Here is a 15,502-nt window from a genome sequence, read left to right on the forward strand (position 1 = left end):
ATTGGATGTTCACTGTTGGTGGGGAGGTTAGCAAACACTCAGTTCACATTAAATGGACTTATTTTGGGTTAGACAAGTATGTCTGCCTAATGTCTATAATGTAATCAAGGGCTCATTGCTCTTCATGGCCTGCAGATTTTAACCAATATTTTTTTTAGAGCCTCGTAAATTTATGATGTTTTTCATCAACACTTTATGTTCAGGCTTAGAAAAAACTTTTTTAGAGAGCACTTACTTCCACACTTCTTCTAGTTCACCTCAGACAACAACGCATTCGTCACGAACTAGGAGGGAAAGGGCTAATTGCAAACTTTCTGCTCTGAGAGAAACCTCAGGTACTTTAAGGTCTGTACCTTCTTAATCTCAGGCCAGCAATTTACTCAGAACTCAGAGCTGACATGTGTGCAGAAGGCTTACGTCTCTTAGCAACAATGAAATGTTCTGGCGAAACAGTCCAGAGATTATCCATATATAAGTCTACAAGTTTAACGTTGTGAGAAGTGAAGGAATGAAAAGGGCATAAACAACCATTACGGAGGAAAATTAAAAAAACATAATAAGCCATGTTGATGATCTTGCCCTGGGGCGTGTTCGTTTGTTTGTGCATTTACCTGAGTGTGGGATGAGCGGGTGCTCTGTCTTGTAACAGGGCGATTCGGGTAGCAGCACGGGCCCTCTCCTACCGGCAACGCCTCCAGGCCGCAGGACCAGCATGCACTGCAGGAGCAGCAGTGCATGCTGGGCAACAGGGCGTCCCATCGGGGCCTGGGCTTGGCTCACTTCTCCTCAGGCCTCAGGGGCCAAGAACATCGGAGAGACACACCTGGGGGGAACAGATTGGGGTTTAGACAAAGGTTTATTTCACATTTGATCTGATCCACCTCTGTATGGCCATGTACATTCTCCAAGGATTCACCCGGGGAAATGAAAAGCAGCGAAAATAAATCCTTACCAAAAGGGAGCAAGGGAGAGAGCTCTCTGTCGACACAGAGTGACCTCAAACCTCTCACCTCTGAAACCAGGTCTATGAATCAGGCATGGTCTGCATTACCTCAACCACCTAATGCGTGCGCCTGTGTCCTCTGGTATCTGAAATTATGTTCCCTTTGCGCAAGTCATTGTTCCCACTGCAGAACAGCTTTGTCGTGTGCGATGATGAAGGGCAGAAATAGCTGAAAGCGTGCTGTGCACTGCGCATCAATGTGTTTCCCATTATTAAGAGTCTATTTCTTCGCGTGGGCGTGTACGTGACTGATAAATGTATAGAGCTGCACAACACTCCTCACGGGTCAATTAAATCCTATGGCTGCTGTAAATCTGACATGTTTTTATTCACAACCAAGCCTTCCAATTGCTGTATGTGATTATTCTATAATGCTTTGGGCACATTCGTGCTTCTCGGAAAGTCATTCGCTGCCAGAAAAACAAAGCAGTTTGCACAACACTGTTGTGCATGATTTCTTTCTTTGTGGGGGTGAATTGATGAGTAGTCTAGACCATCTACATCATTACTTTTTAATCATTTATGTGATGCTATTATCAAGAATGATTCATGCTGTGCGCAGCAGAAGAATAAGCCTCCCTGACTGTATAACACATTATGAGCAGCATGTGTGGTGGAGTGAGTAAAGATACTGAGGACCCAAGCTGTAACGTGCCATTAATGGAAACAACTGGTTTTCATAACAAAAAAAATAAAAAATGGATTCTGTTGCTGAACCCTTGGAGCTGTCTTATTATCTCTATCGCATGTGAAATTGGCTTTTCATCTGTTGTCCAGTCAGTGGATAAAAACGGCGCTTTGTTGAGCGAGAGCAGAACAATCCTCCCTCTGTGACCACATTAATTTAGCGTGAATGGTGGGATGCAAATATACAAAAACTATGAATAACATGTTTGTTGTGGAAAAGCAGCAAAATATGGAAAAATCTGCACACTGCGAAGAAGAAGAAGAAGAAAAAAAAAGATGTGAGTTAAGAAAAAAACTTGTCTCCACTTCCCTCTGAAGTGCGAATCCCCCTCACTGCTGGAAAGCTGGAGTGGCTGTGGGGTAAAACACAAGCCACCTCTCCGCTCCAGCTTTCAAATGAAAACCTTAATGCAGAGAGTCTGGTGATTTTATTTCATTTTCTCCTTGAATGGAAAGTTTACTTTGCCTTTGGTGTGCATGAATGGGCCTCACAATCCTGGGACCTATATGGAATTCCCTCAGAGTCCAGTGCATAAATGCACAGGCAGTGGAGATATGTGCTTTTCCCTTCACCCATAGAGTAATGTAAAACACCTGTCATCTACAGCGGGGAAAGCTAGTGACAGCCACTGCCAGTTTCCTTGCTCTGTTCCATTTATCTTTCGTCTTGACGGTTCTCACGTCAGCTTTTCGTACTTTCACTTTAGTCAAGCTGTCGTTTTACATGCCACTTCTCTTTGTAGGCTGCTTTCCTTGACAGCCTTTAACAATGTTTTGCACACCAAAAAGCCATATTACCTGTTGCTGGTCTGCCAGCTGAGACATTCTTCATAAAATTTATGTCTGCATTCACTTAGGGAAAATAGTTCATGATTCACTGGGCACGGAGGGGAACCTGATTTAGGAAATGAGATTATGGATGTTTTTACAGTGCCTGTCTGTGGGCTGGATGGATGTCTCTGAGCATACAGTACGGGCCGATCGCTGGGTAGTAAGGTTGGCTGACAGGAGCAGACGCTGAGGCCGGCAGGTTGAATGCCCTTTGTTGGCCTCGGTCACTCTGCAACAACCCTGCCGTCATTTCAAACATGCATGTTCGGAAAACAAAGTTCTAACGTCTCATTCGGTACATGTACAACCTGTAACGCTAGTTTTAAAAAACAAAACTAATATGTAATCATATCTTACTATATCTTTCTTCATCACGCAGGCCTTCTACTTGTGTTTAATTAATTTCAGTTGGCTTTCATTTGCAGTTACAATCAATATTAAAGGTGCGTATGCAAAAAATACTTTTTAATTCTGGTACGTTTATATCAGTTTACTAGCGTATTGTCTAGTCCCATGCCTTCTTCCTCGGGGTTGTTGACACACTTCTTTGTTCACTGATGTGTATTTAGTTGCTCATGTGTTTGTGCATCCTTCATGTGTGACTGAAACAAAATAGTAAACCTACTGTTAAAGCTCAATAGCGCTACTAGTGGTCAGAAATTCCTAAGCGGACCTTTAATTTAACCACAGTGTAAAATCTTGTGAAGTTCCTTAAGGTCCTTAATATGTCCAATTTGATGCCGTAGCTAACCCTAACGGCGTATCCTGACATGCGCCTCCCCAGAAATGTAACTATGCGCCACAGTGACCGCAAGAGCTGTGATTGATCGGCTTGGCAGTAGCGTGTTTCCGCTTTAGTATTTCCAGCTGCTTCTCCAGATACGCACTTTTCGCACTGATTGTTTTGGATCAATAAAGATTGAACACATTGAGGAAAGGTTAACTGAGGAGGTTCGAAGATACAAGCATTTGTATGACCCGACTGGCAAAACTGGGTGGTGTTTTACAGCGCGTGCCTGACTGATGAGGCGTAAGTATAAATGGCTCACACCAGTCTAGGCTACGTGCATAGATTACACCGTCTAGTCTCCTGCAGTGCTTTAAAGGAGCCTTTCCTTGCCTATCTCTGTTTTTGCATGAAAATTAACCTATAATGAAAACCTCGTGCTACATGCTGAAACGATTAAGACTAAAATCTAAGATAGTGTAAACACTTACACGCCATAAATAAAAAAAAAATGCATGTGTCACTTTAAAGACCACATGATTCATGCCTCCGTGTGAATCATGCCTTTTAAAGTAAGTAACAGACGGCCACGATTTCAAACCAGAGCCATTTGTTGTCTAGTTCCCCTAAAGTGATTTCTGGTAGATCCTATTTTCTCTTTAGCTCCCCACAAGCCACCGGCTGGTCCTGTGGGAGAAAACTGGAAGAGGTTCCTGTGCTGTTCGGTGCATCAACTCTAAATCATCTCCAGGGCATTAGTGCGAGCCTCCACCACCTACTCCTACTCCTTCTCCTACCCGAGAACACACGCACAGTACCAGTGCATTTAAGGCGCACACACGGAAATCATCCAGGGACCTGGTGATGGATGACACCCCGGTACATTTAGGGCACAGATCAGAGGGAGCACCAGCCATATTAAAAGCTAACATGGGGTAAACAGCTTGTCACATGAAATTGTCACATACAGAGAACTATTCAGTCAGTCAAGCTATGAGGTTCTTTTTTTTTTTTTGAATTTTGAGAAATAGAAAATAATGTTAAGTCACACAACTCTCTATTAATATAACATGGGTAAAATGTTCACTGTAGGTTGACCATGTGTCCACATAACCTTTACACTAGAACCTTCAAAAAGGTTTTATGTCTGGATAAAAAAAAAATATGGAGATAAAAGAAGAATTGATCAGTTGTTCCTGTGCTCTCTGAGCCAAAGTGGATTCTTTTGCCCAGGGTTTCGTTTTGCAGAATACATTCAGGTTGCTCCATCTTAACACTTGGCAGCTACTGTATGTTTCGATTGGGCTTTATGGTTTTGTTTGCTTCTTTATTGACTAATGTTGCCAGTTTTCCAATGATTTGTGATGTGCTTCTTCCATTTACAAGAAGCACTGACACTATGCTACATAGTTAAACGGTTCCTTTTTTTTTTCTCTTTATTGCGTTGTTCAGCCGCGTTTTATGTTGTCGTGCTGTGGCGGATAATCAACGATGCAGATCAGCTGACGAGATGAGCCGTCTACTGCGAAAATCCTCTAGACATCTGACTTCTAGCGTGGTGCCGCTGGCTGGGACTGGGAGTCTAAGCACGGTATTATATTCTGAAAGCTGACCAGACGGTCTACGCTGTTCTTGTACCTGACTTCCTGCTCTGCTGGACCTGTCCTTCAGAAAACGTCTCATGCCGTATTCTTGGAGGAGCAGAGCGGCAAGATACATCCGGGACGCTTCTGAAAGGCGCAGCAGCCAGTCACCCTCCGCAGAGGTGCCCATGCGGAACTTCGCAGGCTCGGACGGATGATGGAAGTCGCGTCAAGCTGCCTCGGGTGTGGACGCGGTAAAGCTTGCATTGGCTTTTAGGGGGAAATTAATATAAGTTTGAAAATGATATCCATAATCTTTGAGAAGGATTCAATTTGCATAACTTTTGTGCAGCTTTAAACTCTAAACTGTGCAAGTTCTTTAATTTTGACCGTTTTGTACTGAAGCTCTGATGTCTTCGCTGTTAAATTACACAGATGCTCAAACCACTTGCAGCGAAATGTAAAAGTAGATGAGGACACGTCGGGATGTATGCAGACACTGCAACCCACACGGACACACATTCAGATGCATCTTTGCATTTTATGAGTAGGGGTGTCAGCTAACCAATCAATGCAAGTCTTCCTCCAGTAACGAGTGGAGAGAGGATCATATTAACACCGCTATTGATTTTGTCTGAGGGGGACTTCATGACGGCTGAATTGCATTATACATAATGAATAAGCTCCCAAGCAAACGCTGGCTTTGTCACTCTGACACATACATGCACAAACACACACACACACACACACACACAAACACGTTTGTCAAATGTGAGCGGCGCAGTGATGATCCATCTGTCCAAACACAGTCAGGGGAGTGTGAGATCGGGGTCACACCACAGTGCTGATAGATGCCTCTCAGGCTCCCACCGCTCTCCCTGGCTAGACAGGACTCACACGCCACTAAAATCCACCCAGACTTTGCTTTAAAACCAGAGCACACAGAGACACCACTCAGCTGCTTTATATAGCTGTATGTTTTTGAGGCACGAAGGCTTTTATGTGTGTTTGTGTGTGTGTGATTAACTGGGTGTTTGCCTGTTTATCACTCTGTCTATCAGGCAGGTTATTGCCAGTTTTTGTTTGCCGGTGCGTGCCTCCGTCTGCCAGTTGGTTTCTGTGATCGTGGTGTCTTGTGTTTGGACCTGACAGGAATGATCGAGATGTTTGCTTTTTACTTTGCTGTCTGTATACATAAAGAACATCTGAGTCAGATTTTCTGAATGCCAGACTGACTGATTAGGTTATGACTGGACTAAATTATTGGTTGATAAAAGAATGACTGACTCAACAAATGGAAAATTCTGCCATTGACCAACTGGGTAACTGAGTGGCCAAATGAATAACTGGTTTGGTGAGTAACAACCAAGATGGTCAAGTGACTGCCAGGCCGGCAGACTGAATGACAGATGATCTGACAAAGTAACAAACTTGGTGACTGGAAGCTGATGAGGCTGACTGAGTGACAACATTACCGCTGCGTAAAACACAACTTGATTGACAGAGTGGCCAGTGGTCTGACTGCTCTTCTTGCCTAGCTGTTAGTTCTTTTATTTTTCATCGCCATTGGTCAGATTTTTTTCATTTCCCTCCTGTTATCTGTCCTCCAACCTGTCTGCTTCTACCTTTCATTGACCTTTTCCCTCACTGTTTATGCTTTTAGTCCGCTGCAACCTGCTGGGTCTCTCGCGGGCTCAGCGGAGGATAACGGAGAGAATGATGGAGTGATGATTTTGCCATCAAAAGCTCGTCGCCGCACAGCAGGGTCCTTTTACGCTCGGCGACCCCCCCGCCAGATCAGAGGGCAGATTAATTCCAAGCGAAGAAATGTTTGTGTCCCTCCAAGAGTGGGATTGGATCAGATGGCTTGTTTGTTTCAAAGCCTTATCTGTGGTTCACAGTGTGGCTTTTGAAGCACAAATCAAATGTGCACATGTACATTTTCTCTCTCTCTCTCTCTCTCTCTCTGTCTCACTCTCTCTTCTCCAGTCCTAGAATGAATTTCACACTCCAGCTTCCTTACTCTGTGCAAAAATCCCTTCCAGTAAGTCATGGTGTGTGTGTATGTGCATGTGTGTGTGCATGCATGTTATTGTATTTTATACTCAATGCATTATACATTACTTTAAATTTTTTATGCAACAGCACAGGTATCGATGAAGAATGAAAGGCTTCATTGTCCATAAAAACATATATATGTATCTATAAAAAAATCATCACGGTGAAAGAGGCTGTCTTTGCAAAATGTGTGCGAGGGGTTTTTGCACAAAAAAATGTGGATCAGTAGATAATATGCATCCCGTTCTCACGTAACACCTAAAAAATACTCAACATTGTTATGATAGTTGGAACACTGGTTTCTTGCAGTTCAGTCCTTTTCCTTTTCAGTCAGCTCTATGAAACACAGTGAGGCCCAGGTGAAGCAATGTGCACATTTCCAATATGGTTTATATTAAGCAGGGGTCTCGAGTCACACGCATTGAGCGTGAGACACACGCATTTCAATAAGTTCTCACGCTCACACGCCACACATGACATTTCTCTCACTGAGAAAAATCGCCGCACATTAGTAACATAGACTGTATATAAAGGAGATAAGCAATCTATGAATGGATGAGGCGACGGCAGACTGCTCTGCTTGAATAAACGACCTATCAGCCAATCAGAAAATAGCATTTCTCGTTGCCAGGTGAAGTAGCGGCGCTGTAATCACGGCTTCCGCAAATACGTGCCAATGCTGCGATGGCGTGCACACGTCACAAAAGAGGGGGAAGTGTAAGCGATCATTTTTTTACCTTAATTAAACAGCTTTGGATGGTTATGGTTAGATAGGGCTTTCTGTTTTTAACTGCCATGTAAATGTACACACGTATGTTGTCTGCATGCTCAGGTTGAACCTCCTAGAAACACGGGAGCTAATGAATGCAGCCATTGACCAGTGCTGTTCAAGGGGACCCTTTGGGCCAAACGTCTTTTTTGTCATGAAAGCCGTGAATAAAACTATTTGTTTGGAATTTGTCCTTCATTAGATTAATATACTAATGCATTATCTTCAAATACACTTCACCCTTGCACCCTTCATAAAAGATCTCCCTTCAAGCTAAGTTCAAAACCAGAGAGCCCTGACATTAAGGCTAAATAGTTTGTTCAATTGTGCAGCAATGTGTGTGCGGTGGCACATTCCTTGGAGGCAAAAGGATCTGTAAGATAGCAAGAACACCTATGCATACAAGGATACCTAATGTGTCTTCAGAAATCCCTTGGATTTCTACAAGATGTTGCATTTTGTAATGAATTATACTTGAAAAATGCTGCTTGGTCACCATGCAAAAACCGAGCATATACCGAGACAGATGCTTACTTCTTTATCGTACTGTTACGTGTTTACCTGCACGGAGCCCAAATTTCAATCTCACTCCACAAACAGGTCTAAATTGGACAAATAGCGGAAGGGTTTTTGATTGTCGGAATGACAATTGCAGTCTGTTGTTGGGCTTGGGACCTCCACGTAAGATCTGGAAGACAGAAATGCACGTCTTTCTGTTTAATTTCTTGCTCTCATAGCATATGGAGGGAGGGGAGACTCCTGATGAAACACAGACGCTGAGAGATGAGAAACAGAAGTGAGCTTCTCTGGTGGTGGGATGTAACATTGCACACTCTCTACTTAGTTTCTGTGCACAAAGTTTGCTTCACAAAACCTCTTCTGGAACTTTTACAGTACACCTTCTTGGGGTCAATTTAAGATAATGTCACCCTCCTCTGCTTTTGAGTAATGGCTGTACGCAGCTTGGCCTCTCTGATATATTATTTTTTTTTCATCAAGCTGGAAAACACAATGAATGTCAAACACACCAAAGGCTGTGTACTCCTTTGGTAAGTTGGTAAGCCTCTTTTCTACCAGCCTTGATGACTCACCTGACCACAACTGTAGCTTTGGAACAGTTAAATCTGGGACGTACAACACGCACGTTTGCAGATACTCACCGAGCCACAGAAACACACACACACACCGGCTCTCTCCACTGTCAAAAACACACCCAGCAATTTCACCCAAGTCCCACCCTAACTCTCCAGAGATTTACGGATTCTGCAGTTATTTTTACTCCTCCCGCTCACTCACGCTGATGCTTCACCACGTGCCCCAATGTGGTCTGCATTTGTGTATCTATGCAACACAGCTCCAGACGAGGCGAGGCTTCAACGACATGCAGTATGTGGAGGGGAAACTGACATCATGCCTGAGGAGAGAGAAACATCTGCGTGAAAAGCTCTCGCACGCTAGTAGATAACAATTACCAGCAGGAGCTCCACTGTTACTGCTGCTGCCTCCTTGATTACTGAAGGTAGTTCAATATAACCTGTGACTCAAACCCATTACAGAAGTGCTGGCAGGGTTGCCGTCAAAGTACAAAACAAGGCTATTCATTTCCAGACTTGGGTCAAGGTAAGGCAGAGTCAGGATTACTCTTGAACAGTCATCTTTTCAAATGCAAAACATAAAGCTAAAGTGAGATTAGCATAAAGATTTGAAATAGCTAGCTCCAAAATACACTGACCACCACTTAGTAATAATAACGTATTGTGGCTTTTACAGATGCATTTTAATCCAGATGAAGAACTAAGGGAGAATGTGCTTTAAAGGTGTTCATAGGTTAGGTAAGCTGACGGCTGGCTACAGTGAAACGCTTTGCCTACAAATACGATCAAGAAAAGAAAAAATTCTTGCCTTTGAGATTTACAACAAGCGGCAGAAGCCCTCAATAAAATGCCACGTTGTCATTTTTGGTTGGATCCAACAAACAATGTGTTAATTATTTGGCTTCAGAGGGTCCAGGACTTGGCTTACTTGGCTATTCCCCCCATTTCCCGTCTAAGCAAAGGTAGCCGGCAGGCAGGAACTTCTAGATAGCGATCAGCGTATTTCCCCAAACTTGTCAAACTTCTCGTTTAAAGTTTTCACAGTACCAAACTGGCCCTGACGGGCTTCAAAAAAACAAACACGGCTACATGCAGCTCACACTGAGGAACAGCACTATCAGCTATCAGGATCAATGAACAGCACGCACTCTGCCTTTCAGTGCCAATTACCATCATCCCACAGACCCTGAACCTGTCGAAACCTCTATGTCCAGGCGGCTGCTACTCCTGAGAAATGTCTATATAGCACTGTCAGCTTGTGAAGGAAAAAAAAAAAAAAACAACTGATCAGCTGTTGAGGCAGAGGCTCTGACACGTAGTACAGACCCCGAGGCTTCTGTCAGAGACGCTCTCAGTGTCAAGAAAGCGATGTTCACAGGGACCAAGTTGTCACAACAGCCTTGCAACGCCGGAGTGGCTTAAATCTCAGGGACAAAACCAAGAATTTGCCACCGCTGTCCCAAAACTACATTTCAATAAGAGCTGACTTTTCCAGAACAGACTCCGCAATGTAAAACAAAGTCACTTCTCTGACAGGAGACGTGCTCAGTGTTTTTTGTTGTACTTCTTCAAGTGCCAAAGTCAATGACGACTAGCGACGAAGATCCACGCCGACCTCAAAACCCCGGGCTGATTTACAATCGTGCAATTTTTTTTATCTCTCCCTGGAGACGATCAAAACAATCCCCTTGTCGATGTTTGAAGATTTTTCTGTCATTTTCCCAACATTTAACTGCTTGGGTAATGGGCTGGCATCAAAGATTTCCTGGCACTTCAAAGCCTTTGTTCTCTGTGCGGTGTATTAGCAAGGCCAATCCACATGAGAGGAGCAGCGTCATCTGACGACTGATCAAGGCAGTGGCTCGAAGATAGCCAGCTCTCTTCAGGACTTAGAGACAAATAAGTTACCACACATGCAGGAAATACAAACACTAAACCCACACCGGCACATGCACATTCACCTGGGACTGCAGCGATAAGGGGCATAAAGCCCACCACTGAGGAATGGTGACATTTTTAAAGCTTTAATTACATGCTTGGCTAACGGGTAGCCGACTGTCTGACTGGGCGCAAAATTACACTATCACTGTCTACAGCTGTGCACAGATGCAAAGCTTCAGACTGACTTGCCATTCACACAAACACACCTACCTCCTGATCCTGTGAGGTGAAGAAACAGAGTGAAGGAGCTCGCTGCTCTGCCAGTATCAAGGGTAACTGCTAACCACAAGACCAGCTGTTTGATCTATATTTCCAAAAAGGGCACCGGAATGCTACCTTGATGTCAACCAGACTATAAATGAAAAGAAAATTACAGTCATCCAAGGGTAAATTCTCTCATTCAACTAGGAATGTGAAATCACAGAGTGGCGACTTTTTTTTTTTTTTTTTCTCCCCACAGAATACCGCAGTTTCGAATCATCCAATTACTAATCTCGTAATCAATCATCTGCTTTAGGAATGACAGAATATGACTGGGGGATTGATGGATGAAATCTCTCACAGATAGATTCCACTGCGGGGGAGGTCGAGCCTCTTTCGTTCCACTTGCTGTGAATGAAGAGAACTTTTATCTGTGCATGCGGTCGTAGGTGGAAAGCAAGAAATATATTTACTCGAGTTCTGCATTTCTGAATAATTTGAAGGACATATCTTCTTTGCGTGAGGTTACACTATACACAGCTATATGCGGCTACATATAGCTGTGTATAAAAAACTATTTTGTGTTACTTCACGGACTCATTACTCCGCTGCTGGTATAATTAATATTTTTTTTATAACAGCAGCAGCACAAATAGCTGCGTGTAATGGGTCACTTGCAGAGATTAACCTCAGCTCTACAGCTTCTTTTAAATCATTATGTTGAATTCACATTAACCTGGTGGACGGAAACATGATGTAAAACGGATGTTAATTATAATGATATGAACTTAAGAAAATATACTCTTAATGTAAGCCAATGTAATACAACCTGTTTTCACCTCCTTAAACCCCAATGCGTGGGTTTAAATTTTGCATAAGAAACGATAAAGTGGGATTGACAATTTAGATTAAAGCCAGAATGAGAGACTTTTAATATAAACGAACGTCTGCTACAGTCAAGCTTTCGCCAAACAGGTTCACACAGTGCTGATTAAGCCCGTCAGCGCCAGGTACATCTCCGTGTATTTTGCGGAACACTAGAGATTTAAATCTGGATTCTGTGGCGACGTTCCCGCACTGGGACACGGGTAGAGATGCATCTCACTTCAGCCAGCAAGGACTGTTTGCCAGAAGTAAAGACAAAAGCAAGTGCAGTGAAGATTTAGTAGGCTAAAGCAAAAAATGATTATAGATAGGAAAGTCTGTGATAAACGAGGGTTACTAACGTTACTTTGGTTCTATGAATTCACTTTTGTTATTTATTTTTTAAAGCTCTGAAGTGTCAAAGAAAAGTTTCTGAGGCTCAAGATAAAGAAGAAACTCAGCATTCAGGTAAAGAACTACAGTCTAAGCATGAACACAGTCTACATCAAGGACAAACACAGATTAACTTCGGAAGCCATTGGGGCAGAGACGAATGTTGACTTGGTATTCTTGGACAAGTTCGTATTCATAAAATATTTGGAGTGGGCCATTACATTTGTTCGACCTAAATAATTAATTATTGTCTGTGGATGTTTCTGTGGATTTTAATAATCATTTCTGAAGACAGGTCTGGGACTAAGACATACAAACATTTATTTTTCTACATTAACACGAACATACTTTAAAAAGGAACTCATATTTAATACCGTGCATTCCCACTGAAGCAAAACTGTCCACAGTTGCTGCATTTTTTTTGAGGAAGTGAAGAAAGATGCTAAGGAGCTTTGAGTTGACATCGGTTTAATTTAGAAATAATTGAACGCCGTTTTTTGCACTGTAAAGCACTTTGCACCAACAATACAGTACATTAAATTCATCATCACTGTTGTGTGTTATATCAATAAAGCTGAAATGAGTTTAGTTAGATTTTGGAATTCAGCAGTTTCTCTTTAATGGAGTTCATTCATGAGTTTTATTTTAGTTTTTGGACTATTAGTGGTATAGACTGAACTAAAAATTACATTTCTCTTTGGCATTTCAAAGTCTGTACAGAACTTTCACGTTACGTGCTTTTAAAGCTGATCTTCCCACGACAAAAGCCCCACTCGTTCCAACCCAAAAGGAGGCAAAGGGGCAGGGAGACGTGTACCATAATCAATCTTCCCGCATGTTACTTGCAATCAACACATCCAAGATAACAAGCCTAACAGGCTGCCAACTCCTACAGCTCAGTAATTATATGCCTGGAAAACAACAACAGCCACCTCTTCGGCAGAAAAAATAAAAAAATCACACACGCATATACTTCAACACGCATAAGGGACCTACAGATGGGAAGGGAGCCATAAGGAAGCTGCCTTGAGATGAGTCGTCGCTCGGTATCTGAAGAAATGTGGCGGGAGGGATAGTAAATTAGCACTCGGCTCCACTGGAACCAATTAATTACTCGGCTGTGTGCATGTGTGTGCGTCTGCGTGCGTCTGGCCTTTGTAATTTGTCCCGTTAACACCAGAGATCGGCGCAATAGCTGAAAGTTATAGGATTGGTGAAAAGGAGAGAGATGTTTGTTTAAAGATAGTTGCTCTTACACGGAAATGATGCAGCAGAAGTGTGTGTCTGTCTGTGTGTGTGTGTAAATGCGTGTGTGTGTGCCTGCCTGTGCCTCCATCTCCCCGAACTTGTCTCCCGTGGGTAAACTGGAACAACAGAGGAGCAGCAGCAGAGTCGGAGACGGAGCCCGCGGGCATCCGATGTGATCGTGTCTCAGCTAGACGGCGCAAACACATGTAGGCCTATCTCTCTCTCCCCCTCGCTTGCTTTCTCTAAGGAGCGGAGGATTGTGTTTCACCAAGAGCGGAATGGACATCTCCACTCTGACAGCCTCCTCAAAAATAGAGACGTCCAGACACACTACAGACACACCGTGAACCAACCTGCACGCCTTAGCCCCAGGCTACTTGAGTCTGTGGATCTATTAAGGCCATGTGAAGGCAAAAACTTCTGCTTAACTATGAAATGTACTACTTCAGTAATCCTTCTCTTTCGGTTCACTTCTACTGGAGCAGGGCCTAAGGGTAAAGGCTTTAATTGGGCATTTGATTCCCACTTGGAGTCTAGAAGAAGACTTTATTAGTCAGCGGTACAATTAGGTAGCGCAGCACTCAAAACCCATTGATTCCACAGTTATATGTACACTACATCACATGCAGTGTGTATGCAGTGTATGTGCACAGACACAGATAATGTCACGAAGCAAGCACCTGGAAATGAAAAAATGTGTCGTGTCAACGCTAAAGCTAAAGTTAACCAGTAGCAAGTGCTGTGTTGGAGGAAGTTTGGGATGTTTTCACAGGTGCACCTCGAAAACGCATCCAGATCTGCTACACCAACAGAATTTAATCATTTGAAAAAGAAACATAGTCTTATACACCGCAAACATATTAATTTAGCTGGCGATACTTTGGGGACCCCATCTGAGTGAAGTCGGTGGCACTTCTTAAGGTCATGGGACGCACATATTAAAAATGGCAAACTAATAAGCTGATTTACATCCTGTGAAGATGGGAGGGAGTAAAGCAAATGATCTGCGGTGCGTCTTTGAAATTCAGCACATTAAAGAGGCTAACTTTTAACATCAGGACTCAGTGATTAGGATTCTGCAGGGAGGCGGTAATTGCATTTCCTTCTGTGTGATCCGATGTATCCCCCCCATGAGAGAGGCCAGGCGGTTTTCAAAAAAAATAAAAAAAATAAAGAAATAAATAAAATCACAACAACATACGCCTCTCGCAGCGAACTCTCGGAGGGGGAGAACTGCGAAAGCGCAGAAGAGAAGGGGCAGCGGTGGCTGATATTAATAGATAGGGAGCTATCCGTCATTATGTGGCGGCTCCGTGATGTCTGTGTAACACGGTTTCCTCTTGAGGACGGTGACGACAGCCCGCTTTAAGACGGTCCCTAATGATACCCGACGAAAAAAGCGATAACGTCAATCAGACACCACATTTTGTTCATTAATCCTCTGCAAAAACGCCAAAGTCTGTTTAACGCAAACTTTGTTTTAAGACTTTAGCTCTGCTCACTACTTTTTTTCTTTGTTAAAAATAACTTATTAACCTTAATACCATCCCCGCATGAATATTCAACACTCGCTTTCTATTTATAAAATACTAAAGCTCATAGCTGACGGCTCTAACACCCCACATTTTCACAGCTCTACTGACGTCAACGGAGCTGTATTACTGTAAGGTAAAAGGGCTTAAGACTACACCATCGCCCATATGAATAGATGTCATCATCTACATGCTTAGGTCCAAAGGCTTAATGACCAGGTTGTCCTTCAACATGTGCTCATTAACCACCACGGCGAACGCTTTTGTGCAGGTAGATTTCCTCTGTAAATGCCAACCGGAAGGTCACGAGAAGCGGTGAATTGGAGCACTGACAAAGCGCCAAGAAAGAATCGCCGGTTAAATGATAATTTGCCCCCCCCGGTGCAAAGGAAAGCCCTCGCAGGAAAACGGTAGCACATGTTAACCAAACTAAACGTGAACCGCTAACACCAGTAAAACTGCCCAAGTGAAAAGTCTCTTTGTAACTAAACACAGCAGCGTGGAGGTGGAGGTGGGGGGAGGGGGGGTGATGCATTCAAGGAGCTGCCATGCTTTGTAGACAAGGACAGAA

General features: G+C 43.3%; 1 protein-coding gene across 3 annotated transcripts in view; it reads right to left on the reverse strand.

The window, feature by feature from the left end:
- Nucleotides 1-15,502, reverse strand: part of sema5a (sema domain, seven thrombospondin repeats (type 1 and type 1-like), transmembrane domain (TM) and short cytoplasmic domain, (semaphorin) 5A) — a 134,308-nt gene that overhangs the window by 101,829 nt on the left and 16,977 nt on the right. For 2 of the 3 annotated variants that reach the window (XM_084566062.1, XM_084566060.1), the window contains exon 2: nucleotides 612-823. In XM_084566062.1, coding sequence (XP_084422188.1) covers nucleotides 612-759 — 148 coding nt within the window. In that variant the 5' untranslated portion in view covers nucleotides 760-823. Of the gene's footprint in view, nucleotides 1-611; nucleotides 1,734-15,502 lie in introns of those variants that run through there. The other variant, XM_084566061.1, reaches the window with a different exon arrangement.

Source organism: Chelon labrosus (genome assembly GCF_963514085.1).
Source record: "Chelon labrosus genome assembly, chromosome: 18".
NCBI classification, from domain to species: Eukaryota; Metazoa; Chordata; class Actinopteri; order Mugiliformes; family Mugilidae; genus Chelon; species Chelon labrosus.